The 18,175-nt window shown below is 62.3% G+C and overlaps 4 protein-coding genes across 4 annotated transcripts in view; 2 read left to right on the top strand and 2 right to left on the bottom strand.

The window, feature by feature from the left end:
* Positions 1-2,199, top strand: part of RFC5 (replication factor C subunit 5) — a 2,541-nt gene extending 342 nt beyond the window's left edge. The window contains exons 3-11 of the mRNA XM_042828895.1: positions 214-350; positions 430-509; positions 752-825; positions 916-1,075; positions 1,148-1,229; positions 1,305-1,434; positions 1,611-1,688; positions 1,765-1,819; positions 1,962-2,199. Of these exons, the coding sequence (XP_042684829.1) occupies positions 214-350; positions 430-509; positions 752-825; positions 916-1,075; positions 1,148-1,229; positions 1,305-1,434; positions 1,611-1,688; positions 1,765-1,819; positions 1,962-2,058 (893 nt within the window). The 3' untranslated portion in view covers positions 2,059-2,199. The remainder of the gene's footprint in view (positions 1-213; positions 351-429; positions 510-751; positions 826-915; positions 1,076-1,147; positions 1,230-1,304; positions 1,435-1,610; positions 1,689-1,764; positions 1,820-1,961) is intronic.
* Positions 2,200-3,134: 935 nt separating this feature from the next.
* Positions 3,135-6,784, bottom strand: WSB2 (WD repeat and SOCS box containing 2). Its single transcript, XM_042828864.1, has 9 exons — positions 6,717-6,784; positions 6,331-6,502; positions 6,029-6,246; positions 5,746-5,877; positions 4,994-5,094; positions 4,698-4,870; positions 4,475-4,588; positions 3,979-4,086; positions 3,135-3,802 (listed from the first exon to the last, which is right to left on the bottom strand). The coding sequence occupies exons 1-9, from the start codon at positions 6,730-6,732 to the stop codon at positions 3,640-3,642; spliced, it is 1,197 nt and encodes a 398-aa protein (XP_042684798.1). The 5' UTR covers positions 6,733-6,784; the 3' UTR covers positions 3,135-3,639.
* Positions 6,785-8,254: 1,470 nt separating this feature from the next.
* Positions 8,255-15,718, top strand: RASAL1 (RAS protein activator like 1). Its single transcript, XM_042829065.1, has 21 exons — positions 8,255-8,436; positions 9,242-9,298; positions 9,373-9,486; positions 9,575-9,636; positions 9,718-9,847; positions 10,547-10,628; positions 10,717-10,854; positions 10,928-11,010; positions 11,096-11,213; positions 11,290-11,443; positions 11,636-11,700; positions 11,809-11,921; positions 12,001-12,193; positions 12,258-12,395; positions 13,273-13,411; positions 13,556-13,731; positions 13,900-13,953; positions 14,591-14,726; positions 14,799-14,919; positions 14,997-15,058; positions 15,588-15,718. The coding sequence occupies exons 1-21, from the start codon at positions 8,372-8,374 to the stop codon at positions 15,716-15,718; spliced, it is 2,331 nt and encodes a 776-aa protein (XP_042684999.1). The 5' UTR covers positions 8,255-8,371.
* Positions 15,719-16,228: 510 nt separating this feature from the next.
* The window catches only part of DTX1 (deltex E3 ubiquitin ligase 1), a 5,816-nt gene continuing 3,869 nt past the window's right edge, over positions 16,229-18,175 (bottom strand). Inside the window, exons 3-9 of the mRNA XM_042829002.1 lie at positions 17,776-17,837; positions 17,523-17,684; positions 17,221-17,282; positions 16,981-17,139; positions 16,747-16,908; positions 16,579-16,668; positions 16,229-16,453 (exon numbers count right to left, since the gene is read on the bottom strand). Coding sequence (XP_042684936.1) covers positions 16,229-16,453; positions 16,579-16,668; positions 16,747-16,908; positions 16,981-17,139; positions 17,221-17,282; positions 17,523-17,684; positions 17,776-17,837 — 922 coding nt within the window. The remainder of the gene's footprint in view (positions 16,454-16,578; positions 16,669-16,746; positions 16,909-16,980; positions 17,140-17,220; positions 17,283-17,522; positions 17,685-17,775; positions 17,838-18,175) is intronic.

The following is an 18,175-nucleotide window of genomic DNA, read 5'->3' on the forward strand; positions in this document are numbered from 1 at the left end:
TGCCCCCCCCATTGCCCCCCCCATTGCCCTCCCCAAGCCTCTGTGTCCCTCCCAAGCCACTGTGCACCCTCCAATCCCCTATGCTCCTATACCTCCACAACCTCCCCCCTTCCCTTCCCAAGGCACCCTACCCCCAGCCGTGTCCTTGTGTCCTCCAATCCCCCGTGAGCCCCATAAGGCCCCCAAAGTCCCCGCGTCCCCCCCTCCTCCCAGTCCAGCGGTTCATCAGTGAGGACAGGCTGCCCCACCTCCTGCTCTATGGCCCCCCCGGCACCGGGAAGACCTCCACCATCCTGGCTTGTGCACGGCAGCTCTACCGCGAGCGGGAGTTCAGCTCCATGGTGCTGGAGGTACGAGGGGGGTCCTGGGGATGGGGGGGGCGCTCAGCTTTGGAACCCCACGCCCCCACCACCGCCTCCATCCCCGCAGCTGAATGCATCGGATGACCGTGGCATCGACATCGTTCGAGGGCCCATCCTGAGCTTTGCCAGCACCAGGACCATCTTCAAGTGGGTGGGGGGCACCGAGGTGGGAGGGGAGGAGCAGGATGCAGGAGGAAGGGATAAGGACAAGCAGATGAGGACAGCAGTACGGGGATAGCGGGGCAGCAGGGATGCTGGCCCAAAGGGGAAAAGTGTGCACAGAGTACTTCCACACTGGGAAGAAGCATCTCCATGTGCCATTAACCCCCAGCCCTGCAGCCTCCGAGAGGCAGCTGGCAGCAAAGCCCCCTCATCTCGCTCTGTCCCAGGAAAGGCTTCAAGCTCGTCATCCTGGATGAAGCTGATGCCATGACACAGGACGCACAGAATGCTCTGCGACGAGGTCAGGGGTGAGGGGTGGCACTCCCGGTTTCCCCTCATCACACAGGGCTGCAGTCACGGGCTCCAGCCTCTCTCCCCTGCTCTTATGCAGTGATCGAGAAGTTCACCGAGAACACCCGCTTCTGCCTCATCTGCAACTACCTCTCCAAGATCATCCCTGCCCTGCAGTCCCGCTGCACCCGCTTCCGCTTCGGGCCCCTCACCCCAGAGCTGATGGTGCCCCGGCTGCAGCACGTCATCCAGGAGGAGGGGTGAGATGGGGGGCCCTGCCGTGCCCTGCTCCCCCCCAGGGCCAGGCGCTGCAGCCCCGTCTCCCACCCCAGGGTGGACGTGAGTGAGGATGGGATGAAGGCGCTGGTGACCCTCTCGAGCGGTGACATGCGCAGAGCCCTCAACATCCTGCAGGTACCGCTTTGCCACCTCAGGCCCCACAGTTGGCCCACGGGCAGAGAGCTCTTCCTCCCTCCTCCTCTTCCTCAGAGCACCTCCATGGCCTTTGGGAAAGTGACGGAGGAGAACGTCTACACCTGCACAGGACACCCCCTCAAGGCTGACATCGCCAACATCCTCGACTGGATGCTCAACCAGAACTTCTCCACCGCCTACCGCAGTATCCTTTGCTCCTCTGCTTTGGGTTTGAGCCCCATTGGGGTTAAGTCCTCTTTGCCTCCTCCTGTGGCAGGGGCAGGGTGGGTTCGTGCTGCGCTGTGGGAAGGGTTCCACTCCCCGTTGGGGTGTTGGGTGGTGCAGGGATGCGTGAGAAGCCCCTTCACTTCCTGCCATCAGAAATCATGGAGCTGAAGACACTGAAGGGCCTGGCTCTGCAGGACATCCTCACCGAGATCCACCTCTTTGTGCACAGAGGTGGGGGTTCTGTGGGGCTGGCTCCCAGCACGCCGCTCCCAGCCCTGCACTGATTCACATCACTTTCTCCCTGCAGTTGATTTCCCACCCTCAGTCCGCATCCAGCTGCTGATCAAGATGGCAGACATTGAGTAAGTAAACATTTTGGGGTGCTGCTCCCCTAACACGCTGAGCTGCTGCTGGGAGACAATATCCCTGGTGCACATCCGTGCGCTGTTTGCTTCACCATGCTGCTGGTGCACACAGCTGAACTGGCTGTGCCTCCTGCTGCAGGTACCGGCTGGCTGCAGGCACCAGCGAGAAGGTGCAGCTGAGCTCCCTCATCGCAGCATTCCAGGTCACCAGGGACCTGATCGTGGCCGAAGCGTGAGTCGGGCAGGGGCTGCCCCACGTCTGCTCTGTGTGCTTTGTGGTTCCTTTCTGCACGCCTCAGGCATGCAGCCCAAGGGACAAAAGACAGGCAGCGTTGTGTCTACGCTTCATTGGGAAATGCAAATATCTCTGAAGCCAAGCAGGTTGTTGCAGTGGTCTTTTGTTTCCTCCCCCTATCACAATGGCAGAAAGGAGCAAGTCGAGCCTCCCCCCCATGCCTGCATCCCACTGCAAATAGCTCCTGGCTTGGGCTTTGGTCCACACTGCTCTCCACAGCACATGGGGAAGAACTCAAAGTACAACCCAGCCGACCTTGTAGAGCTCAGCACAGCTTAACCACGCTGCTGGTGGGTTGTGGAGCAGCTGTCACGCACCCACACGGGCTGCAGCGTTGCTGGGGCCCTCCTATGCAGGGCAGCACTGCTCCAGCTGCTCAGATGCTGAGGAAGACAAGCATGGCAGGCTGGGACTGAGGTTTTTGCCGCCCTGTTGCTCAGACAGGAAGGCAAGGAGGCTGCACTGGGACTTCCGTGCAGTGACAGCCCCTGTGACAACGGTAGCATGCGGGTTTGTAGGTCACATCGCTACCTGAAGCACTAAGGAAGCACCAGCTCTGTAGGCTTAACTGCTTGCAAAGGAAAGCATCCCAAGGAGCAGCTCTGAGGACATTCCCCAGCTTCTCCACCAGCTGGGTCAGCCCAGGGCTCTTGACAGTCTGGTAACACACGGGATGCTGCACGTGCCGTCCCTGCAGCCACCAGCTCAGCTGCAGCAAGCCCCACACACGAGCCCACTGCATGCACAGCACAGCAGGTCTGCACACCAGCAGCAAGCTGCTCAGTGCCAAGTCCTACAGGCAGGCGTGGGGGTGGGAAAAGCAGCCAAGGAATGAAAGCAGGGGGCTGCATGAAGCCATGTCCTGCTCTCACAGTTACACACGAGGATGGATCCTCCCCAGCACCCACCACTGTCCATCTGCTGCTCTGACTGACTCAGAGCTGCAGCATAGGAGGGCTGGGGGCCCTGAGCCCCAGCCAGGCTTCCCCAGTTCACTTCTACAAGCAACAAGGGAAGGAGTGAGGAATCATCTTTTATTCTGTCACTGCTGTCATTCAGCCTGCAGAGACCGGCTCAGGTTTGTCATGCCCAGACCCTGAGAGCAGCAGAGCCCTTATCCCTCCAGGAACCAAGGTACAGGCTGCTCCTGGCACAGGGTGCTGTTGTCAGGGATGGCTGTGGCCCCAAATTTGTACTGACAAACACTTGCTCAGACTGCAGCTGCTAATCTTCACCCCACAACATTGCACTTGGAAGCAAAAGCACCTGACCCAAAACTTGCAAATAGCAGGAGGACAGGGGGACCAGAGCTGTCCCCAGGTTGTGCCGTGCCCCTTGCACTCTGCAAGCATTTTTGCTGGGTTCTAGTATTATTACACAAAAAAATACCTCCACGTTCACAGACGGCCCCAAAATGAGGGGAGCAACAGTCCTGCCCCACAGCTCACAAGCCTCTGGTGCTCTGCGGGGCAGCCAGCCCTACCACGAGGCAGAGGGCTCTCACCTCCGTGTCTCTGATACCTCAGAAAGTCCGGTAGGTGAGGAACTCCTTCAGCTTCCTGGGAATGGGGAGTGCGAGGACCTGGTACGTGGTCAGGAAGGTGCGCAGGGCTTTGCGGCACAAGTGCTTGAGTGACGAGAGGACTCTTGGAGCCGTCCAGAATTGGACGTGGCCATCTCTGGTCCTGCAATGAGACCCAAACAGGCTTTGAGCAAACACCCAACGCCGCACAGAGAGAAGGAAGCACAATCAGCCCCAAATATCCCGAGCTTGCAGCAGCCCCACGCGCTCCCCATCCTGGAAAATCAGCTCACACTCCCAGCTGGTTTCCCTGGAGCCTCCCCCAGCAGATATACGCACCCTGTGGCAATGAAGCCACCGTGAGGGAAGTACATGCAGCATAAACCATTTGTCATGGGAGCAAACGCCACTGGAGATCGCAGCTCCAGCGCCCAGATCCTCAGGAGCCTAAGGGGAAAAGGACACAATGCTAGGCAGTGCCTGCAGCTAAAACGAAGCTTCTGGGGCCACTTGAATGCACGTAATGGAAGGGTTTTCTGTCTTGGACTTAGAGCCCCCCAGCATGACATCTCAGCAGCCAGGCAGAAGCGCCGACCCCTGCAGAGTTGAGCTGGATGACAGACCAGCACACAGGTGCAAGTCCAAGCCCTTTGCTCAGGGAGATGACAAGGCTCTGATCTTGCTGCTCCCTGCACAAACAGGGCTCTGAGCGCAGTGCTCTCTTTGACACGTGAATTTTGCTCCCCATTAGGATGCCCCAAGCCCCTGGTGCACATTGGTGTGTCCTCCTTGAACCCTCTTTCCCTCTGGAAACCTCAAAAGAGGGTTAACTCGCCTGTCATCTGCCACCGTGGCCAGGTACAGGCCCTCTGGGGAGAAGCAGACCGACCGCAGGGAGCTGGTGTGGACATCACTGCTATACTCCAGTGCTGAGTGCAAGGGGACATGGCTGCAGGGAGGAAAACAAGCTCAGCATCAAGGCCACGCTCAACTCCACCAAACTCTCATAGCACCCCTGTGTCCCCACCGCTTGGTCCCCACAGCCCCCAGCTCCGTACCGCAGAGTCCTCAGCTGCTCCCCAGTGTAGGGGTCCCACATGATAACACAGGTGTCATACGAGGCAGTGACCAGGAGCGCTGAGTCTGGCGAGAAGTCACACGACACCACGCTGCTCTGGTGCCCCTCCAGCTTGCGGATGAGTGTGTAGGACCGCATACTCCACAGCAGTGCCTGTGGGGCACAGGGGAGCTGAAGCTGGGAGCGCTCCCAGGGCTAGCTCTCACCTTCCCCTTCTTGCATGAGGAAAGCAGGATTCAGTGGGACACAGGACTGGCTCCACCCTGTGGGACTCACCGACTTCTCTCCAGCAGCTGAGCAGAGCATGCTGCAGTCAGGGGAGATGGAGCAGCAATAGACCCACTGCACATGGCCTGTCAGCACCTGCACCTGCCGCCCTGGGACAGCAGACACCGAGTCAGGAAGAACAGAGCTGCATTCTGCCACAACTGCTCACCCAGCTCTGCTCCCGAGAGGGAAAAAGGCATGCAGGGCTGGGGGATTTCCCACGCACGTCCCAAGTGCTCTATTTCAGTACTGGAAGAGAGCTTATAAAAAAGATGGAGACTAACCTTCTACACAGGCAGAGAGTGATTAGAGGAGGGGGAATGGTTTTAAACTAAAAGGGGAAATTTAAGTGAGATGTTAGAAGGAAATTCATTACTCAGAGGGCAGTGGGCTGCTGACCCAGGCTGTCCTGAGTGCTGCAGGTGTCCCATTCCCAGCGGTGCTCAAGGCCACAAACAGACCCTGATTTGGTGGGGGGCAGCCAGCCCAGGGCAGGGTCTGGAGAGGCTGTGAGATCCCTTCCAGCCCAACCATTCTAAGACTCTATTTACAACCCCTTCCTGCAGCTCTCAGGTCCCACCTGGGAGCAGAGGCCTCTGCTGTGTCCCAGAATGCCCACTTCTACCTCAAATACCATCCCAGAGCCCCTCTGCCATGGTCTCTCCTTCCAAGGCGGCTTGGTGCCCTCTCCTTGCCCACAGTGGAATACAAGTTTCAAAAAGGGGTGACCGAGCACCAGGGCCATCCCCACTCTCTCCTACCATCCCTGCTAAGGTCCCAGACGCGCAGGGTCCTGTCCCGCGACGCCGACACCAGGATGAGGCTTCCATTGGGCGCAAAGCTCAGGTCCCTGACGACATCCTGGTGCCCCAGAAGGCTGAAGAGAAGATGTCCTGCAGAGAGCGGCCACGTCAGTCCCCCTCACACCCACACTCTGCTTGGGATGGGGCAGCAGCTCAGAAAATATTTGGGAAGGACGGAGCAGGATCTCCACCAAGGGCAGAGTGCTTCCTGACCTCACCCTGGCGCCGCACAGCTGCTCACCTGTCTGCACCTCCCACACCTTGATCTGCCCGTCGTTGAGGCCGGTGGCCAACACTTGGCAGCACAGCCCTGCCGCCCCATCAGGGTGCCGTGCCGCCGGCCAGGTGCTGAAGGCCAGGCCCCACACAATCTGGCCACACTCCAAAGTCTTCTCCTTGGCTCCTGCCCGGCTCCGCTTCGCCTCTGCTTTGTGGCTCTTGCGCTCCGAGGCCCTACAGCTGCAGAGAAACGGCAGAACGGCGATGGGCAAATGGCACGGAGGCCGTCAGCTCAACACCCACAGCACCGCCCGCACTACTCACAGCTCAGTCTCCTGCAGCGGCCACGGGATCAGCTTGACCAGGCAGTGGCCCTGCGACCAGGCGAACCAGGCGCCGTCGGACGAGAAGGCCACGCTCCATGTCTCACAGCTCGACTTCCAGTCGTACTGCTGGGGCCGGCCTGGCTTCAGCTCCGCCAGCAGCACAGGCTCCTCTGGGCAGAGGGACAGCGGGTCACCAGCAGGCCTGGGCCTGAACCAGAACCAGGCCTGGGCCTCACCTGGGCCTCACCTGCGACTGGGCCTCAACTGAGCCGGGCCTCACCTGGGCCTGGGTCGGGCCTGGGTCTCGCCTGGGCTCATGCCCCCGCCTGCCCCGTGCCCACCCCCGTCCCAGCCTGCCCGCTCCGCCTGCCCCCAAGGCCTCACCTGCGCTCGGCTTCATGGCGGCCCGCCCGCCCCGGGGAGGCCTGCGGGGCTGGGCGCGGCCTCCCCGGCCCTCGGAGGCACCGGGCCGCACCGAGCCCCGCCGCCCGCCTCCGCCTCCCTCCGCCGGGCCCGCCCCGTGCGGGGCGGGGGCTGGGATACGGAGCGGCAGGCGCCGCGGCCCGGCTTTCCGTCACCGCCCCCCGCGGGGTGGGCCTCGGAGCCGCGCCCGGGACGGGTCGGACGGCAAACGCGGGGTGCGGCGGAGGCGGTGCTCGCTGGGGGTGGCACTCCGGGGCACGGCGGGGTGGTGGCGCTTGCGGAGCCAGCGCCTACGAAGGGACAGCCCTGTCCGTGCCGCCGTGAAGATGCAGTGGCCATAGGGGGCACTCCGTGGCAGTGGCACCTGAGGACCCGTCATCCATATGGGGACACCTTCTGACAGCGCCACCCCAGACACCCCATGGGCACAGCCCCTGGCCGTGCCGTGCTGGGAATCCAGCACACAAAACTGACGCTCCCTGGCACTGTCCTTTCAGTGACCCAGTGCCTATAAAGCAATACTCTCTGGCACTGCCCTCGCTGTGGTGAGGACACAACACCCATATGGGGACGCCTCTGGCAGTGCCACGCTGGGGACGCAGTGCCCATAGGGGAACACCCCCTGCAGTGACCCCCCAGCGACCCAGTGCCCATCTGAGCCATCCCCGTGGCAGCAGCACCCATACAGGGACACTCAGTGCCACGGCAGGTACCCAGCACCCCGATGGGCACAACCCCTGGCAGTGCCATCCCAGGACATCCATGTGGGACATCTCTCGGCAGTGCCACCCGGGTATCCGGTGCCTGCAAAGTGCTGCTCCCTGCCACGCCACCCTGGTGACAGAGAGCCCATCTGGGGACCCAGCACCCACAAAGGTGACACCTCCTGGCGGTGCCGTGCTGCAGACACAGCACCCATATGGTGACACCCCGTGGTGGTGGCACTCTGGGGACCCGATGCCCACATGGTGCCACCCACCTGCCAACACCTCCCATGAGTCACTCACAGGAGACATCTGCTAACACCCAGAATTATCCACCAAGTGCCCCCCCAGTATGGCACGAAGCAGAGGGGACAGCATACAGAGCCCCCCACACCACCTCCATCTTCCCCCAGATCAGGGTTCCCCAACACAGCTGCACTGGTGCAGACGGACAGACAGACGAGGAGGATACACCTGCCACCCCTCCAGCTTGGGGACAGTCCCGCTGCCACCCGGCTGTGACAGGACAGAAGCCACCCGCAGGAGGGGGGGAGGAGGGGGACACTCAAAGGGTGACAGGCGCTCTGTGAGAGCACTGTGCCTCAGTTTCCCTATAGCAGGGCACAGGTCCCAGGCATGGCTTCACCTCCCCTGGCAGCAGTGAGCTCCTGATAGGTGTGAGCCCCACGCTGCGGGGTTTTGGCCACAGTGGGCACAGGGCCAGCCCACCCAGCTCGCCTGCTGCCGCGTGCCCGCGCACTCCAGCACAGAGAAAAACAAACCCAGAAGCAGCAAAGGAAGGAGTGGCAGAGGGACGCGGCAAGGAGGAGGAGGAGGAAGAAGAAGAAGCGGGGCCTCACAGCCCCTCCGGAGTTGTGGGCTGCCCCCAGACTCCCCCTCCAGTTCGCTGCCATGGCCAAGAGCACCTCGCTGTACTGCCGGCTGGTGGAGGGGAAGGAGCTGCCTGCCAAGGACGTGTGAGTGCTGCTGGGGATCTCTGCCCCCCACCCAGGGGGCATGGGGCACTGGGGGGTGCTGCTCTCTGCCCATGGTTTGGGGGCTTCCTGCTTTCATCCCTGCTGGTTGCGGCTCATTTCAGTGAGGAGGGGGTCTGCTGAGGCTAGGGGTCCCCTTTGCAAGAAGACCTGCACCCCTGGGACACCCCCTCACCGCCTCCCCTGGGACCCATAAAGCTGTTGGGGTGACTCCATATTGCAGGGTCTCATGTGGGACCGCCCCATCCGGGGGCTGCAGCACCTATCCTGGGACCCCACAGCTGGCCCAGCATCCCTTGGGGGGGGGGGGGGGGGGGGTTCCAGCCAGTCCCCAAGCAGGAGGACACCTAGCACCCCTTGGGTGCATCGTCTGTGAGCCAATGCCCAGCCCTCACCCTGGGGAACCAGCTCTTCTTTTCTACCTTGCTGCAAGGGGTTAAGCCCAGGCAGAGGCTGGTGTCACCGTGTCACCATGTCACCATGACACCTTTCCAGCCCCACGCCCTGACACAGGGAAGTGGGTTGCTACAGAAACTCAGGCATGGCTGCGCAGCTGGCACAGACACCCAGGGACATGGGGATGCATGGTTGAGATGACCCCCGGGTCCCCCAGCTCAAAAGGTGCCAGGAAAAGATGTCACCAGGCAGGGCATCCAGCTAAGACTGAGCAGCTCAGTGCACCCGTGGCCATGGGTCTTGTGGCCAGTGCCCTGGTGAGCCGTTGGGGTGCTTGCCTCAGGGAACACCATGGGGTGCTGACCCCCCCGTGTCCCCTTTCTCCTCCTAGCTCTGGCTCCAGTGATCCCTACTGCGTGGTCAAGGTGGACGATGAGGTGGTTGCCAGGTAGGTGACCATCCCACCACGGGAAGGGGACACAGGGTCCGGATGGAGTGCCCATGGGGGTCCTCTGCCCACAGAACAGCCACGGTGTGGAGAAGCCTGAACCCATTTTGGGGCGAGGAGTTCACCCTGCGCCTGCCCAGCGGCTTCCACAGCCTCACCATCTATGTGCTGGATGAAGACACCATCGGGTAGGGAGCAGCGGGGCTGATGGCAGCGGGTGGGCAGTGGGGTCAGCACCACTCTGGGGTGGCCGTCCCCATCGGTGTCACCCTGCAGGCACGATGATGTGATCGGCAAAGTGTCACTGAGCCGCCAGCAGATCTCAGCACAGCTGCGGGGTGAGCAGGGGCACGGGGAGTATGGGGGGCATAGGGCTCATCCCCGTGCTGGGGGTGCCCACCCCGTGCCCCCTTTGTTAGGCATTGACAGCTGGCTCAGCCTGGTGCCTGTGCACCCTGACCAGGAGGTGCAGGGTGAGATCCACCTGGAGGTGAAGATGCCTGAGCAGGGCCACCCGCGGGTGCTGCGCTGCCACCTCATTGCAGCCAGGTAGGGATTGTGTCACCACCAGGGTTTTTGTTTGGGTCAGTGGGGTTGGCTGGATGGTAGGGGGTCGGGGCTGCCAAGAGTGGTCATCACTGTGTCCTGCTCAGGGACGTTGCTGCTTGCAGCCTGTGTGTCACGATGCTGTGGGGTCTCAGCACCTGTGCCACACTGCTCGGGCACTGCCAGCCCTGCTGGGAGCCGGGCTGGGGACTGAAGGCAAGGGACTGTGCTGTCCCTGGGGATACTCCCATGGGGCAGACAAGATTTCATATGGCATTTCTCCCCACTTGTTTTAAAATTGGGGAAACTGAGGCAGCCCCACTGCCTTTGAAAGAGGTTGGGATGGGGCTGCTCTATGTGAACATATGTGTGCCCATGTGTGCATGCGTGTGCACACGTGTGTGTGTTTGTGTGCCCGCACATGCGGCTGCCAGACCGGAGGCTGTTGGCAGAGCAGCATCCTGCTGCCATGGCGACCAAAGCAGCTGCCATGGCAACCAGATGGCCATGGGGACAGCCAGGAGGGACAGCAGCATCTCCACTGTGCCCTGTGCCCCCCAGGGACCAGCTGCCAGCATCCCCTCCCTGGTGTCACCTGACACACAAGTGCCTCACTGCATCCGTGGTGACACAAGGGGACAGGGGACAGTGCCAAAGGGGCCGGGTACCCACGGCATCCCCCTGACCCCCATCCTCCCACAGGGACCTGGCCCCCCGGGACCCCTCAGGCACATCAGACCCTTTCGTCCGGGTGTCGTGCTGTGGGCACACGCAGGAGACAGCCGTGAGTCGGGGGTTGAGCGCCAAGGGTGGCACTGGGTGCCCAGAGGCTGGGGCTCCAACCCCTGCTGCCACCCCCCTGTCCCCAGCAGGTGATTAAGAAGACCCGCTTCCCTCACTGGGATGAAGTGCTGGAGTTCGAGCTGGCAGAGGATGAGCCAGGAGACAGCATGCTGAGTGTGGAGGTGTGGGACTGGGACATCGTGGGCAAGAATGACTTCCTGGGACAGGTGAAAGCTGGATACATGTGGGGATACATGATGCTCTGTGCCTCCCAGCTCAACCCCTGCCTGCGTACCCCAGGTAAAGGTCCCCCTGGATGCGTCGGGTCCCATGGAGGGCTGGTTCCAGCTCCTGCCCTTCCCCAGCAGCACCGAGGAGCCAAGGTGAGTGCTGGGCAATGGACGATGGAGAGTGACAGGGTGAGGAGCAGGGTGCAGCCATGCCTCCCCCATCACACTGTCACTTTAGGGGACAGCTGGGCTCCCTGCGGCTGACGGTGCGGCTGCTGGAGGACAGAGTCCTGCCCCAGCACTGCTACCAGCCCCTCATCCAGCTCCTGGCCGAGCCCCTCCGCTCCCCAGGCCAGGTGGGTTCTGTGGGCTGGGGACACACTTGTACCATTTGTCCCCATGGTGTGTGACATCCCCATGCCCTCCTCACAGCCCGCAGCCAGCACGGCTCTGGCTGTCCTGGAGGAGGTGACCTCAGGGGACAGCAGGCAGGATGTGGCCACCAAACTGGTGAAGGTCTTCCTGGCTCAGGGTCTGGCTGTGCCCTTCCTGGACTACGTCATCACCCGCGAGCTGACCAGAACCAGTAAGTGCTGGGGTCAGACCAGTAAATGCAGGGACTGGAGCATCTCCTGCAGACCCTCAGCTGGGGAACTGGAAGGGAAACCACCCTGAAGGCTGCCAGGGTGCCCCAAAGCCTGCTGTGAGGCCACCAAAGGGTTGGGCACACTGGGGACAGCTGGGGCAACCCCATGGCTCATGGTGGACTCCCTCCCAGCGGACCCCAATACCCTTTTCCGCTCCAACTCTTTGGCCTCCAAGTCCGTGGAGCAGTTCTTGAAGGTGAGCCCAGGAGGAAACATCACTCCAGCACCCTGCGATGGCTTCAGGACATGACACAGTGCTGGGGACAGTGTGGGGACAGCAGTGGTGACCTCCTGCCCCATGCAGGCAGTGGGGCTGCCCTACCTGCATGCGGTCCTGAAGCCGGTGGTGAACCGCATCTTCGAGGAGAAGAAGTACGTGGAACTGGACCCCTGCAAGATGGAGCTGAGCCGTGGCAGGCGAGTGTGGGGACGTGTCTCCATCTTGGTGTCACCCACGGGTCATCTCAGTGGTCACGAGCTGCTGGTGTCTCCACAGGAGGATTTCCTTCAAGGGGTCCCTGTCAGAAGCCCAGGTGCGAGACAGCAGCCTGGAGCTGCTGCAGGGCTACCTGGGGGACATGGTGGATGCCATCGTGGGCTCGGTGGACAAGTGCCCCCTCCTGATGAGGGTGGCCTTCAAGCAGCTCCGCAGGCGGGTGGAGGAGCGCTTCCCCTCACCGCAGCACGAGGTGGGGATCCCTGTGGGGCTGGGAGGGCAGCACAGTGCCGGTGCTGAGCTCTGTCCTTGTGCAGGAGGTGCAGTACGTTGCCATCAGTGGGTTCCTCTTCCTCCGTTTCTTCGCCCCTGCCGTCCTCACCCCGAAGCTCTTTGGCCTGAGGGAGCAGCATGCTGAGCCCCGCACTGGGCGCACGCTCTTGCTGCTCGCCAAGGTTCTCAGGGGAACGAGGACATGGTGGGGGGACCTCGGGGAGGGAGGGGATTTGGGGCAGGGATGAGGCACCAAGGTGGGACGGAGACCTGAAGGAGGGATGTGGGATCAAGGAGGGATAGGGATGCCATCGAAGAACAGGGACCATAGGAGGAATGGGGACACCAGAAGGGATGGGGACACCAAAAGGGATGGAGACCCCAGGGTGGGTGGGGACCTCAGAGGGCCAGGGAAACCCTGGAGAGGGAGGAACTGGGATGACCAGGAGGAATGGGGACCCAGAGAAGGGATGGAGACCCTGCAGGAGGATGGGGTACCAGGGAGGGATGGGACTCCAAAGATGGATGGGGGCCTGAAGGATGGATGGAGGACCAAGGAAGAATGGGGTTGCCATGAAAGGATGGGGACCCTGAGGGGGGATGGGGACTCTGGAAAGGGATGGGGACCTTGGGGAAGGATCTGGACCCTGGGAAGGGATGGGACCGCAAAGAGGGACAGAGACCTGAAGGAAGATGTGGGACCAAGGAGAGACAGGGATACCAGGGCAGGACAGCGATCATAGGGAGGGATGGGGAGCACAAAGGATGTGGGCACCAAAAGGGATGAAGACCTCAGAGGGGATGAAGATGCCAAGGTGGGAAGGGGACCTCAGGGATGCTGGAAGACCCTGGGGAGGGAAAGGGATCTCACAGGACAGTGACCAAGGAAGGACCAAGGATCCCAAGAAGGGCAGAGCCTTTCCTCCCCCATGCCACGTGCTTTAAGCTGGTTTGTTCCCACTGGGGATGAGTGCATTGAGCACAGCCACAGTTGGCTCCCACCACCTTGCATTGCTCTGTTTCCCCATTTTCCTCCCCAAATCCCACTCCCATGGGCAGGCGCTGCAGAGCATTGGCAACCTGGGACTGCAACCGGGCAAGGAGCCCTGGATGGCCCCACTGAACACCGTCCTGCTGCCCAGCATCACTCGTGTCAGAGCCTTCCTGGACAGCCTCATCGAGGTGGACAGCACGCAGGGTGAGCAGGCACCATGGGCACCACGGAATCCCACCCCATCCTGGGGATATGTCCTGTATCCTAAGGGATGGGAGCATCTTTGTGCTTTTTGGGGTGATGGTGGCACCCCAAATTGATGTCACCATCCCCGTGCCATGGCTACAGCAGGCGAGGGGATGGTGTCAGTGGCACCTTTCAGTCCCTCGGCCACAGTCAAGGAGGGTTTCCTGCACGCACGGGAGGCCGAGGAGCCCTCCCTGCTGCCCCGCTTCGCCTTCAAGAAGCGGTACTTCTGGCTCAGTGCCCAGGCTCTGTCCTACTCCAAGTCCCCCGAGTGCCAGGTAGGTGTTGCCTGTTGTCCCCCCACCCTGCTGCAGAGTGCCAGGCTGTGGGTATAGTGACGTGCAGCATTCTGGGGTCTTCAGGAGCACAGCTGCATCCCAGTGGGGCGCATACGGGCAGTGGAGCGCGTGGATGAGGGCACGTTCCCGCAGCCCCACGTCATGCAGGTGGTGGCACAGGATGGCACCGGGCAGCTGCGCACCACCTACATCCAGTGTAAGGTGTGGACATCCCCATCCCAGCACCACTGGGACCCCAACGCTCCAGGCTGCCCCCACCCAGCACTCAGCAGCCACTGTGTGGGGGCAATGGGGGCAGCCCCAGTCCCAAGTCCTGCTGTACTGGGAACACTGGGGTATCAGATTTTAGTAGTACTGGGGTCACTGCTGGGATCAGTAGGGTATGCAGCTGTATCTGTAGTGGGGTTCACTGGGCTATCAGTTCTGGTTATACTGGGGTCACTAGGGCATCCAGTAGTATCTGTAGTAGGATCACTGAGGTATCAGCCCTATATACACTAGGGTCAATGGGTAGCACCCCTATCTGTACTGGGTTAATGAGGTGTACCTGCCTGTACTGGGATCTACACTGGGGTCATTAGGGTACCAGCTCTGTCAGTACTGAGATCAATATTGGGTCACTGGAATACCAGCCTTGCCCATATTGGGGTCACTGTGATACTAGCCTTGTTCCCAAGTGCCACCACCCCACCAACTCCCACCTGTGCCATCAAACTGCCCCTCAGGGTCCCCGTGCCACCTTATGCCCACCCTGGGGATGCTGCATGTGGAACTGTGGTGCTGCCCAACACGATGGGTGCCAGCATCATGGGTGGGTGCCACCGCTGTGTCCCCACAGAGCGCACCAGAGCTGTGGCAGTGGCTGTGGGCTCTGCGCCAGGCCAGCAGTGCCAATGGGGCCATGCTGCCCACCTGCCACCCCGGCACCTTCCGCACCGCCCGCTGGACCTGCTGCCTGCAGCCCAACCGTGCCGGTAATGGGGACAGAGGGGACACGAGGGAGTCCCCAGTGGGTCCCCTCCACCCAACCCTGCTCTTCTTGATAGCTCCTGGCTGCAGCCGGACCCACAGCGCGGTGGCACTGGATGAGTGGAGTGACCCCCTGGACCCTGCGGCAGCGGCACAGAGCCTCTATGGGCACCTCCAGCGTGCAGGGACACGGCTGTGGTGAGGCTGCGTCCCAGGGGGGAGGCACCCATGGGTGTCATCCTCCCCCGGGTTCACTCAGCATCCTCGTCCTGCAGGGAGGCGGTGGGAGAATCCGAGGGCAGCGTGGCAGTGCAGAGCCCAGAGCTGAAGCTTGGAGGTAGGAGAACATGGGGATTGGGGGGGGGGGGGGGGAGTTATGGGGGGCGAGCTGCATTGATGTGCACACATATATGCACACACACAGGCACATGGACACGGGCTTTGCATGCACACTTGCACGCATGCATGTACTTGTTGCACATGCACGGTTGCACGCATGCCCAATATACGTGCACAAGCACGCACACATGTGCACGCCACGTACACGCACACCTGCGAGCCGTGCTTTCTCCACCAGGGGACAGCAAACCCCCACGGCCGCACGCACGCGAGGCCCCGGCCCTCTGCTGCACACACGCACGCTCCCAGCCGCGCGCACCCGAATGCACGCACGGAGGCACGCGCGGATGCGCACAGCCACGCGCACCCCCCGCACACGACCCGGCACCCCGCCAAACGAGGCGTGCCGATGTCGGGGAGGAGGAGAGGTGGGAGGAGACACAGCGGGGTGGGACGGGGAGAGCAGTGGGTGTCACGGGTGGGTGCCGTGCGTCGCGGGTGGGAATGCTGACTCTGCGCGGCCGCAGGTGGAGCCGTCGCGGAGCGGCTGCGGGCGGTGCTGCGCGATCTGGATGCGGCCCACGAAGCCTTCGCTCGCGTTGACGGGGTGTCGAACCCTCCCACGGCCACGGAGACGGACGCGGCCACGGCCACGTGAACAGAACTACAGCTCCCAGCATGCCCTGCGCCGCCAAGGCCAGCCAGCGGCGCGCCGCAAAGCATTCTGGGAGCTGTAGTCCGCGCCGCTCTCCTCTGCCCACGAAGGGGGCACACAGATGTGTCCGTGGAGCGCCGGGCCGCGCGTGCGTGTGTGTGCAGCGCTGGCACCTCTTGTGAGGGCCCACGGGGGACAGACCCCCGTGCAACCCCAGCCAGCACCCTTTCCTATATCACGGCGCGGCAAGGGGACACGAGTGGGTGACGCGGGGACGCCGGGACGCTGCGGTGTATTCCGTAACACAGAGACGTACACATGGCACCGGCTGCACGCGGCTCCGTGGGGCACCGGGTGGGCGGAGAGGAAAGCACCGCGCTGCTGGAGGCCGGGCAGGGGACGGGGACACGCGGCGGGTGGCACCGGGGGATGAACCCACGCGGGGCCGGCGGCGAAGCTGCAGGGACGGTGACACGGGGCCGAGGGGACGGCGGGGAGCCCCTCACCGTGGGCTCAGTCCTTGAGGGTGGCCTCGGAGACGCCCTGCGCCAGCAGCTCGGCCAGGACGTTGTCCAGGTAGTTGGGATCGGGATAGCCGTGACCCGTCAGGTTGGAGCCAAATTCGGTCTTGTGATGGATCTCGTTCCACACCACCGTGTCTGATTCTCCCGTGGTGTTGGAGGTGCCGATGGTGAAGATGAGCCGCCGGTCCCACGCCACGATCAGCAGCTTCAGCACCTGGGGGACGGCCATTGCTGCATCCCCCCCCACGGCACGGCCACCCCCATGTCTCCACCCCGATGTCCCCATCCATATGGCCACATCCCTGCCTGTTCCACCCCCGGGGACACGGAGCCGCTCACCTTCCTGCCCTTCTCGTTGTCGGGCAGGTAGCAGTGCCGGGGAAAGCCGCGTGCCGTGAACTTCTTGCCAGGGTTGGGGTGCTCTGGACCCTTTGGTGAGGACAGCAGAGGGGTGAGCAGGTGGCATGGGGACACCCAGCCCTGGGGTGGGGGCTGCGGGGGGCTCACCTGGATGCCGGTGGGGATGTCGTAGACTATCCGGATGGTTTTGGAGTCAGTGTAGCCCGGGAGGGAATGGGGGATGAGGTGGAACTCCATCTTCCCAGGGGGCTGCGTGCCCGTCTTCTCCCCATAGATGGCCTTGCAGGTGGGGCACTGCAAGCTGCCGTCCTGCAGGCACAGCCAGGGTGGGCACTCAGCTCCTGCCGTATGCCCTCAGACCCCGTGTCCACGTTGGCTCACCTTGTTGCCGTTGTTGTACATGGCCACGAGGCACAGCAGGTGGTACATGTGCCCACATTTGCCCAGCTTGCCCACCAGCTCCGGCTTGATGCCGCGGTGACTCAGGACGCCCTCGTAGCCCGAGGAGGTGACCAACCGCTCCATGCAGATGGTGCAGTCCTGGGGGGGCACGGGGGTCACTTCATGGGGGTCACACCATGTTCTGTGCCCATGCCCTGCCATCCCGCCATGCCGGCTCACCTCATCCGGAGGGGTCTTCACTTTCTGGATGTAGCGACGCACCACATCCTCTGGGTTCTTGCCTGCCATGGATAGGGGTGTCAGTCAGACAACCCCCCTCCCCCCCCCGCCAAACCCTCCCTGCCACCTCCTGCCTCTAGCATGGGGACAGTGACAGAGAGGAGGTGGCACAGAGGAGCCATGGGCAGTGACATCACCTTAAGGCTCGGGGGCACGCTGCATTTCAGGCCATCCCCCCAACATTTCAGGTCCCAACCCACAGCACCACCTGTGCCTCAGTTTCCCCTCCAGCAGCTCCTTACTCCTTTTGAGGTGCTTCTTCTTGGTCTTCCTGCAGATTCCGCTGACCCCAGGCACAGGCTTGATGTCACTCTTGCTGACGGGTGGCGGGTGCAGGATGGGCTTGGGCGCACGGGTCAGGCAGACGGGCAGTCCAGCAGCACACATCAGGATGCCCGTCATCCCTGCACAGGGACAGGGGTGTCTGTCTGTTCCTTCCATCCCTGGCTCGACCCCTGAGCACCTATGGGTGCTCTATGGGACCCCACCCATTACCTGCCAGGGCGGGATGGACGGGGCCGGTGCCGTTCAGGTTCTTGACTGGGAGGGCTGGCACCCTGCAAGAGACAGGAGGAATGTCCCCTGGGTCCCGTCCTTTCTGCAGTGTCATTAGGGCAGCCAGGAGTGCATCCGGGCAGGTGCCTGTACACTCATGCATGCATCTCCTCGGCTGTGCACCCATGTGTGCAAAGCTGCACGGCTACAGCTTGGTGCGAGATGTGGGGTCGTGGGGACACATGGGAAGGTGGCTGAGGACACAGCAGGGATGTGAGGAGAGCAGGGATGGTGGGGAATGGGTGGATGGACAGACGGATAGAGAGACAGAAGGACAGAGATGAATAAGTATGTGGATGGATGGATGGATGGATGGATGGATGGATGGATGGATGGATGG

The sequence above is a fragment of the Centrocercus urophasianus genome, unplaced genomic scaffold (assembly GCF_019232065.1).
Source record: "Centrocercus urophasianus isolate 14NV4802_14NV808 unplaced genomic scaffold, USGS_Curo_1.0 seq_30, whole genome shotgun sequence".
Taxonomy (NCBI): Eukaryota; Metazoa; Chordata; class Aves; order Galliformes; family Phasianidae; genus Centrocercus; species Centrocercus urophasianus.